This window comes from Haliotis cracherodii, unplaced genomic scaffold, assembly GCF_022045235.1.
Source record: "Haliotis cracherodii isolate W230 unplaced genomic scaffold, xgHalCrac1.p SCAF_13, whole genome shotgun sequence".
Lineage (NCBI taxonomy): Eukaryota > Metazoa > Mollusca > Gastropoda > Lepetellida > Haliotidae > Haliotis > Haliotis cracherodii.
This window is the reverse complement of record NW_027266268.1, coordinates 17,024,100-17,034,985: the sequence shown is the minus strand read 5'-3', so window position 1 is coordinate 17,034,985 and position 10,886 is coordinate 17,024,100. Positions and strand designations below refer to the sequence as shown.

Genomic DNA, 10,886 nt, shown 5'->3' with positions numbered 1-10,886 from the left:
AACGTATTTTAAAAACAGAAATTAAATGAAAAGGGAGACCCATACAGTCAGGTGATAATCTGACCAGAGTATCCGAGTATGGTATAAATTTAACGATTTTACGGACGCTTTTCTGGGCATAGTGCGTGAGTCGGGTCGTAATCTGTTTTGGGGAATATTCCATTCATATAACGCTGAGGGATACCAAGAATGAGCTTCAAACCTTGCATCCATCGAAGCCGGCGTGACCAACTGCATTAAATGCTGTAACAACTGTGCCATCCGATTAACTTTAAATATTAGTATTGTAGACAATGATACTAGTATATGGTAGCGAAGAGAATTTATGGATGTTAACTTCTTTATAATGAGGAACTCACCATTTCGGAGTATATGCTTACTCCTTCATTCAGCCTCTGGGGTACTTGGCCGGGACTGGTTTTACTATAGGCTGGAAAAGCTTGAAATTTACCTGGTGCGCGTTGAAACCATTCACTCACTGACAAACCCCAAAATGACACAAGTTGCCACGATGGCGATACTAAAGAAGGGTTGTTTCCCTTTGAACATTTGAAACGCTGCTTGAGGTTCGTTTGAGGACATTTCATACCTTGCTATACTCTGCATAATTTTTACAACATAATACCACTAAAACTGCTTAGAGCTGAAATCTTAATAATAAAAAAGTTTTCATATGACTCTAGTTAATTTGTCACGTCACCTGAAGGACCAACCGATTCTTTCATATGACTCTAGTTAATCCGTCATGTCACGTGAAGGACCACTCGATTCTTTCATATATATGACTCCAGTTAATCTGTCATGTCACGTGGAGGACCACCCGATTCTTTCATATTTACTCCAGTTAATCTGTCACGTGACGGGTGGCCCAGTCATCTAAGGCGCCGCGATTCGCTGTGCAGAGTTGCGTCCTTTGGAAACGCCAGAAACCTAGGATTTGGGGTTCGAATCCCGGTTCGCCCCGATTTTGTTTCTAGGTTTGTCAGCGACATACCCGTGCTCGTGGGTTTCACCAAAGCGGTAACCGTCTAAGACCTGCATCACTTCGGGCTTTCCTCTGACAGAAGCCTGACACGTTCTGATATGACTTGAATATTGTTCAAAGTGGCGTTAAACCCAACTAACTCGCTCAATCCTTTGTATTATGTTACATACTCTTCTCACACGAAAACGAACAGCATCCATATTATGGAAAAGATTTAAGTTTCGTGTGTGGATGACACTATTAATATTTATTTTTAATACGAACAAAATTAACCAAGGAAATATACATTGATTCTATAAGGTGTGGATGATGATTTTTTAAATTTAAAATTGTTTGAGTATTTGTATTATTCCCGATAACCCCGGATCGACCAGGACAAGCCGTGCTCGTGCGCTTCACCGAAGTGGTAAACATCTGAAACCTGCATCACATCGGGCTTTCCTCCCACATTAAGCCGACACGCCGTGATATAACTGGAATAAAAGCGGCGTTAAACCCAACTCACTCACTCACTCACTAACTTGCCGTGGCAGGTTTTGAGTGGTATATACGCATACTTGACATGATTGTATACTTGAAATGTGCGCGATACAGCCGTGTCTAGTGTAAATGTTTTTGTTTCTTTGTGTTTAGAGCCGCACTCAGTATTCCATTTATATGACGGCTTTGGTCGTAAAAGCATGCATTAAATGAGAAATGTTAATTAAATTTGGTAAAACCATCTAAACGTCATCCACACATGTTGCGACTGAGCAGAGTTAAAACACTGATCCCATGTAAACCGCCACCCACAAGATATATATGATTGGTTTTTACATCATACAGCACAATTTCATTGTTACAGTTAAAGCAAGGCGTGTCAGCTTGATGTGCGAGGAAAGTCCGAAGTGATGCAGGTCTCAGACGTTTACCACTTCGGTGAAACCCACGAGCACGGGTATGGTGCTGACAAACCTAGACACATAGCCAGATTCGAAACCACGGGTTTTTGGGACGCTTAAAGAACGTAACTGCCCCACCCCCAAATACCCACCCACCACCATTTCTTTTCAGGCTAAAATATGATTGTACATGTATGAAACGCACCCGTAGCATTCTATGATTTGTTTGTTGTAAAACGGTCGTAATAGTCGAGCTATATCTCGTTGGACAGTAAATAATATGATGAAAACCATCAACCAATTCACAGGGCCAGACCACTAGAGTTTCGTCGGTTCAGATGACCACCATGAGGTACAGGACTAATTATGGTTCAGAAATGTATTTCTTCGCTTCTGTCAGTAATATACTGCTGCCATCTTGTTTGAATTGGTGTGCACATCCTCTTTTGAAGAATACTAAATATTTATACATTGGCGTAAGTGAGGTGGGTTTAACGCCGCTTTTAACATTATTCCAGTTATATCACGGCGTGTCAGCTTAATGTGGGAGGAAAGCCTGAAGTGATGCAGGTCTCAGACGTTTACCACTTCGGTGAAACCTACGAGCACGGGTATGGTGCTGACAAACCTAGAAACGTTATTGGGGCGAACCGGGATTCGAACCCACAATCCTAGGTTTCTGGCGTGTCCAAGGGACGCAACTCTGCACAGCGAACTGCGGCGCTTTAGACGACTGGGCCACCCGTGCCCCCTTATATATTGGAAAATGTTATTGGGGCATAATAAAAATAAACGTAAAAAACACTATGAGAAACTCATTTAATGATTTATATTTCACAAACATACACAAAAACTAAACGCGAATTGCAAAATACTGGAAAAAATATATGAATCCGATAAAATAAACACATGAACAACAGGGTTCCAGTTTTATATTTAATTTTGAAACCATCTCTTTCAGATTACAATGTGTCAAACAAAACATTGAGAAAATAACAACAACAAATAATATAATGTATATGTGTGAACACGAAAATACTGCTTCGGTAGATCATGGTAATACTTATATGACGACCATAGCATCGGTTTTAAACCCACAATACTCCTGACACAGTATCACCCTGGCATAGAATATCAACACAGAATAAGCCCAACACAGAAAAGGGCTAATCCAAATAAGCCAAGGCTTAACCTAATGGCGACATGATACAAAGATAGTCTTACAGAGATTTGGACAGAATTAAAACAGAATTAACCTGACCCAGAAGCATTCTCACATAAAACAATACTGCCTTAGAATAAGTTTCATAATTCTGACCAATAATTTCCCCAAAAGTGTACCTGACACAACATCCCCGAATTAGCGTAACCCAGAATTCGAAGCGCCTAAAACAAAACTAGTCTAAAGCAGATAAGTTTGGCCGGGAATTAGTCACCATATGATTGGCCCCATCTCAATTAGCATAATATACCATCATCATGACCCTCAATTAGTCCAAAACTTGATATCCATTGGCCTAACCCACAAACACAGAATTAGGCTGACCCCAACTTAGCCTGAAACATGACTGGCCTGACCCTCAATTAGCTTAACATATAAATAAATACACTAATACTTATTTAGCATAGCATAGAGTTAACCTGTCTCTCATTGAGCCTAACACAGACTTTTTATGTATTCTACACATAATCTATTTCAAAGTCTCGCTGTCTAATACATATTGCATATTCTTAACTGAAACATATCATCATCCACAAATGAACCGTCAAATGACTGTTTCTTTACTTGAAACGCTAAATATACAGCAAGGCCTGTCAGAGTTCAGAGTAAATTTCGCTTTCTTACTCATCTGTCACCTATGATTTTTCAAAAATAACCCCCGTATGAAGTGAATATTTTACATTATAAGGTTTCCAACACTAAACGTCACACAAATGAATATTTGTTTTCATATCAAACCGTTCTTCACATGAAAATATCCTTTTTTAACAATTCCTGGCTAGAAGAAATGTATTCGTCCTTATAAACAACTTCAGGAGACACATGGACGTTCTCATTTCTTGCAGGTCGACTTAATTGTCCCGTCTCCCGTCCACATGTTTTGTTGGTAATCTTTGTACAAAGCCAGGTTCTTCCACGAATAACTATTGACATCCACATAACTCGTTTCACTCTTGTACCAAGCTCCTCTCTTCTTTGCACTGGACTCCGTATGACGACCAAGCCGTTCCAAAATCCCTTTCAGGCGACTCGTTGGGAGCTTGTTCTGGGCACTGGCAGCAATGGCCATCTGGTTAAGGGTGAGTGAGGCGTAAGCACCTGCCCTTGAGTGGTGGGCCGACCGATGGACGTGTGGAGCTGGAGCTGGAGCAGGTCCTGGAGATGCTGCCGGCTCTCTTGGTTCTGGGGATGGGTCGGTCTTGGTATCGTGTTGACTCACCGGAGGAGCAGGTTCAGGGGAAGGATTAGTATCCGAGAACGGGTCAATTGCAGCTATTGCTGGAACCTCTGTCTCTGGAGGATTACCGTCATCGGTTTTAGCTAAACATTCTGGAGTGACGGTCTCGGGATGTGCATCTTTCGAATTTGGTTCCTTGTCCTCAGGGTTTATTTTGTTACCTTCAGGATCTGGTTTGATGTCCTCAGGAACTCTTTCCCCTTCCGTATCTTCTTTGCCTTCTTTCTCCATCGGACTTGACGGTTTTGTATCATCTGACGTTTTCTCCACCTCTGCTGTATTTTCAACTACATTTTCTGTTACGGCTCCATCTGTTATGGCCCCTTCTGTTACGGCCCCATCTGTTTCGGCCCCTTCTGTTACGGCTCCATCTGTTACGGCTCCTTCTGTTACGGCCACTTCTGTTACGGCTGCATCTGTCGCCTCAGGGATCTCCGGATCTTGTTTACCTTCCGTATCCGACCCAGGGACTATTTCAGATTTCGGTGCTCCATCCGCATCCATGGTTACAACAATGTATTCACAAAGCAAACCTTTAAGAAACCCCACGACTAAATAACCTCCGTTGCCAAACAGATATCCACAGCGTCGTCAATAGATACAATTCACTATATGTATGGCGTCCCACACAGGCACACATCCACCATCCACAAAGAGTATCAACACCCAACATATACTGCCATGAATGAACAGTTCGATCCGAATTCCTATATTATTGCAAAAGTGTCGTGTCTTGTGCCTCACGCTCTGCTCAAAAAGGTCTGCAGTCAAACACTATACCTGCCAACCGATATGTTCCGCTTCCCAGCACATGGGGGTGTTACCGTCACCTCAGAATCTTATCGAAGTCATTTGATATGCACGACTTGAAATATCTATCGATAATTCTACAGTAAGCTTAGGCCTAGTTCCACGGCTCGCTGGCCAGAACGTTTTCAGAATCAGAATATATCTGGCGATACAAGTACACGGAACAGAACGCTTGGTATCTTAAAGATGCACATGTCCCAAAGGTTGCTATGAACAAAATGGCGTGGCCATTCTAACAATCATTTATTAATTCACATATTGAGCACCTAAGAAAGGACACAATGTTGCGATTATTAAGATGGTGTCTTTGTGGTTCATAAGATCTTAATAGGATCGGATTACCGGAGGAAATATGCCCCGACTACTGCAAGTCAAAAGTATCTTATCGTCAATTAGCAAAGCCACCCCACACTTAGTTACAGCTCGATCGACCCATAACGTCATTTAACGCCCATTTAACGCTAATACCTCTCGGCTTCTCATCTAGGTTTAAGAACACTGATCCAATATGAATCCATTACTGACTTGAGCATATAAACCCATATCAGCTCACAACGCATATCGTGCTTGAACGGTTGATAAAGCTCACGTGACATAATTAATAACCTGCCCCAGGCCTCCTGTGGGACTCCGCTGGCGTTACAGACTGATTGTATTGATATGAGTGTATTGAGGCCGGGTTGGTTGTCGGGTGCACGAGAGATTAGCAACGCTGATGAAAACATGAGTGTCGGGGGTAGAATGCAATTAATTCTCCAAAGTATTGATCATGCGATATTTCATATCTTATTTTGTTTGGGTTACCTAATTTGTCAAATAGACCTACAGGCTTTAAATTAAAACATGGTTTATTTGTAGACGTCACAATGAAATAAAAAAAATGTAGAGTATGTTTTGATATGTCAGTTATATACACAATGCATGTGCAAAAGCCATTGTTGTCCTTCTTGGGCGTAGTTGGTCTATTGCTAAAGTTGGTGTAAAAATAAGTCACTAATTCCGAGTCTAGTTTAAGAATGACTCAGGTTTGAACTTATTATACAGGTATCTGAAATGTACGGTATTTTTATTTTTAAAAATACTCTACTTTATACCTGAAATCCAGTTATTACGAACATCGTGATACCGTTGAGATTGATCCGTAACTGCCACAACCATGTTCCTTGAACAGCGAGGTGAGGTGAGGTGAGGTGAAATGGGGTTTAACGTCGCGTCCAAGATTATTGCACTTATATAGCGACGTGCATGCATGTGTATGTGTGTGTGGCTGCTTGTACTGGTCCGGACTGATGCCGATTTATAGTGCTAGCTCACATTTTTAGACACCATCAAACATGGGTGTATACTTACGTTTGCTTATTCACACAAGAAGCGTATATGTTTTATCGATTCACAGGAGTCCCTGTCCTAGAGGTGTCGTTGTCGGTGGACTATATTTTACTGAACTAAAGCACTAGTACTAAAAATAGAATAGCCAGGATTCTGCAGTTTAATGGTCTTGGGTCAAGTTGTGCGAAACGAAACCGGGCCTCTGGTTGACAAGCGAACACTTTAACCACTAGGCTACCCCACCTCATCATTATTGCAGGGGCGGTCGGGTAGCCTTGTGGTTAAAGCGTTCGCTCGTCACGCCGAAAACCCGGGTTCGATTCCCGACATGGGTACAATGTGTGAAGCCCATTTCTGGTGTCCCCCGCCGTGATATTGCTGGAATATTGCTAAAAGCGGCGTAAAACCATACTCACTCACTCACTCACTCATCATTATTGCTACGGCATTTACCTCTTTGGTGAAACCATTAGCACGGGTATGATGCTGGCAAACAAGGGGTTAACAAGGGATCAATGCGAATCTTGGATTCGAACCAACGATCGTCGATTTCTTACAACTCTGATTGCGGGGTGTTAGACGAAAGACCATCCATCCGTACCCCTCATAACGCTGAAATGTTGGACAATGTGATGACAACTTACACCACACTATACATACGTTGCCGGGTAGCCAGACGTTATATTTTTTCGCCGTTATTATGAAATGAGATAAAACTAAAATGAAAATAAGGATTACTGTGAAACCACTTAGCACATGATGGCGTATAGACACTGGGTGTGTGTATGTTATAAACAGCACGATGATACACCACTGTATATCCATTAACGTCATAAACTGCTATAAACAAACGTTGGCGTTGTTGGTGTCCTCCGATTTGGGTATGTAATGTCGTGCACTGGGTGAACCTGCGAGTGGGCGTGTAAGGTCCATTAAAATATCTTTATACGGAATCTTATCTGCGATCTATTAGCTCCTGTAATCTCCGGGAGCAGGGGTGGCTCAGTCGTTTAAGGCCATACAATTCTTTGTGCAGGGTTGCGTCCCGTTTGTACGCCAGAAACCGATACTTGTGGGTTCAAATCCCCATTCGCCCCGATTATGTTTAAAGGTTTGGCAGCACCATACCCGTGGGTTTGACCAAAGTGGTAAACGTCTCAGACCCGCATCACTTCGGGCTTTCCTCTTACACGCCGTGATATAACTGGATTACTGTTTAAAGCAGCGATAAGCCCAAAGCACCCACTCAGATACTTGTCTAAACTAAAGTATGGACGTTTACCTTTACACACCCATGGCTGTAATAAACGACCTCATATTACTCCTGGTTTGAGACCGCCTCCGTGGTCTAATGGTAGAGCGTCCGCCCGGAGAGCAGAAGGTCCGGGGTTCGATCCCAAAAGACGTTAGAAGATGGTACTTGTTGTTACCCTGTCTGGCGCTCGGCATTAAGGGGCTTAAACAAGGACTGGTCGGCTCGGTGTCAGTATACTGTATCTCAGTGGGGTATTCATGTTACACTGCGGCATGCAGTGAGCTAGCACTATAAATCGGCATCAGTCCGGACTAGTACAAGCAGCCACACACACATACACGTACATGCACGTCGCGACGTTAAACCCCACTTAACCTCACCTCACCTGGTTTGAAGTCCTTACACTGGCTGCCAGGTGGGGCTGGAATAGATATATACATGGTGTATTGCCTCTCGCTGCCACTATAGAACAACGTGACATTTCGAAAGCGAGGTCCGCATATTTGCCATGTTGTTCCTGAATCTTGTCTATCACATTATTGTCAAAGGGAGAGAGAATTCAATGGTACAAATGTTTTCATGGGATTCATCAAAAAGGACAAGGTCAGATTTGTTGGCCTGGATACGTCTGAGGCTGTATACGGGCCTATTCCAAAGAATTGTATTTGTCATTTTCCATGGCGCATCTACACATTCTATAGTGTATTAGTTATGTAGTTATTTTTATATGCATTATTACTTGAATTTATTACTTAAAATATTATAATTTGATTTTATATAGTATATTACTTTTAAACATATGAATAATTATATGTTTCTTATATGTGCATTGTGATAACATCTTAATGGAAGCGGAACGAATGAGAGTAAGAGAGAGAGAGTGAGCCAGAGAGAAAGAGAGACAAACAGTTATCATTCCACTAAATGTTCGCACTACTCCGGCATTATGGAGTCTCTATAGCCCCATCTGCCACCCCTAGTTTTCTGTAGACATGTTGTTTGTCACATCCAGATACCAACATGGGGCTAAGTAGTCCTGTACAACCCAGACTCTTAGGTTGTTTGCTCAGATAAGACAGACAGAGATCTTTGTGTTGGCCAAACATCATACTCAACGTGTTTGTGTGTGTCTGACTTGTTGAATTGTGTGTCTCGTGCATAGTACTCTCGCCACGCCGACAGCTATGCCTACATAAAAGTTACATAACTTAACGTGATCGTGTTTAAACTGTCTCACCGAGAAATACAATTCCTAGAAACTGTTAAGAGCCAGTGAAAGGCATTAGCCTTTTGTGAAGCATCTTCCTGGTGCAATATTTGCATACTCTGTGTGTTGTGTTCAGGATTAATAAAGATACATAATTTGTCATAGACATGTCTAGGAACCTTGCAATACACACTAGTGGATTGCAGTTCTTAGGATAGTGTATTGTACACAGCAGTGACAAAGTTATGTTAGAAAGAAAACCAAATGTATCGAAACATTTCACCCAGTTGGTACTGTGGACCTTTTTAACCCACGCTGGCGCACTCAGTTATCCACGGTGCTGTGTGGATGTTGATGCGGTCATTGTGTGGATGTTGATGTGGTCATTGTGGGGATGTTGATGTGGTCATTGTGTGGATGTTGATGTGGTCATTGTGTGGATGTTGATGTGGTCATTGTGGGGATGTTGATGCGGTCATTGTGTGGATGTTGATGAGGTCTTTGTGGGGATGTTGATGTGGTCATAGTGTGGATGTTGATGGGGTCGTTGTTGGGATGTCGATGTGGTCATTGTGGGGATGTGATGCTGGTTTTAATCTACCGCCACGAAGTGGTGCTGGGGATTTTGGAACAGAGTTCGTCAGTCCGTCCGCCCGTCCAAGTAGACATAAATTCTTAAAAACTATTTACGTCAGAGAAATGAAATTTTACACACTGATGTTACTGGACAAGATCTCAAATGAGTTCGAAAATTGGTCTCGTATACGTCAATTCACTTTTGACAGAGTTACGACCCTTGCTCCGTGCTTTTCAACTTAGTGCATACTCCGTGAAATTGGGGCACGTTTTATCAGAAACTACTGAAGCTGGTTGGTTGGTTGGTTGGTTGGTTGGTTGGTTGGTTGGTTGGTTTTTGCGCCGCACTCAGCAAAATTCCAGCTATGTGACGGCGGTGAACCAGTGATTGATATCATGCACATCGACCCACGCAATTGGGATCGATGACATACATCAACCAATTCAAGTTACTTGAATGAAAGTTTGTATGCGTATCTAAGAGATACTTGTCAAGATTGAGTTCGAAAATTTTTGCCGTAAATTATTACGGCCCTTGATCCATGTTGTTTTACTTGGTGCGTAGTGTGTGCAATTGGGACAAGTTTTATCAGAAACTACTGAAGTTACTTGAACGGAAGTTTGCATGCTTATCTAAGAGATACTTGTCAAGACATAATTAGTTTCTTACAGAGAAGGGACCTTTTGTGTGTTAATTTCACATGTAATCATTTTAAGATCACATGAAGCGGCCCAAGTGCCTATTTGTTCTTAAGGCTTTATTGGACTCTTTTTTAGAGTTTATATTCATTATTATATGAACAAACAAAATTCTAACGTGCCTCTGCGGAAGATAGTGATAACGCTGTTTACTTGTTGATTATTGGGTATCCTTCCAGGAGGAGTCCACTAATGCCTACAGTGACAAATGCCTACAGTCTAAAACACACATATCCTGCACACATGTTAGCCTACGGATGTTGAGTCTGTACCTGTAGCCATCTAATACATGTAGGACTTGCTGACCACCTTTTTGTGACATATGATACTGGACCTTCTTCGGGTTTGCCATGTCTAGATCTCTAACATGCCAATCTTACTTACTTACTTACTTACTTACTTTGGAGATTTAACGCGCGCTTTCCGACTGATGCGTACTTCGCACACGGGCCCGGCCAGGCCATTTAATGTGTTTCCGAAAGGGGCGAGGGTGGTCTGTGCAACCCAAGAGGGGGCTTTAGGGGTTGCTTATATAGAATTTGGGAATTTTGATATTTGGAATAGATGTCGATGGGGTTGGGGAGGAGAACTAAGGGAGCTGGGTATGGTGGATGATTGTTTGTTTATTTGATTTTGATTTGGTAGGTTATTATGGTTTTAGATGCGTTTTATTAGTTCCGTTTTG

The 10,886-nt window shown here is 42.1% G+C and overlaps 1 protein-coding gene across 1 annotated transcript; it reads right to left on the bottom strand.

Annotated features, from left to right (window-relative positions):
- Nucleotides 1-3,920: 3,920 nt before the first annotated feature.
- LOC139458991 (brain acid soluble protein 1-like) lies at nucleotides 3,921-4,829 on the bottom strand. The gene has a single exon (XM_071240430.1). It carries the CDS (start codon nucleotides 4,827-4,829, stop codon nucleotides 3,921-3,923), a length of 909 nt encoding a protein of 302 aa, XP_071096531.1.
- Nucleotides 4,830-10,886: the final 6,057 nt, after the last annotated feature.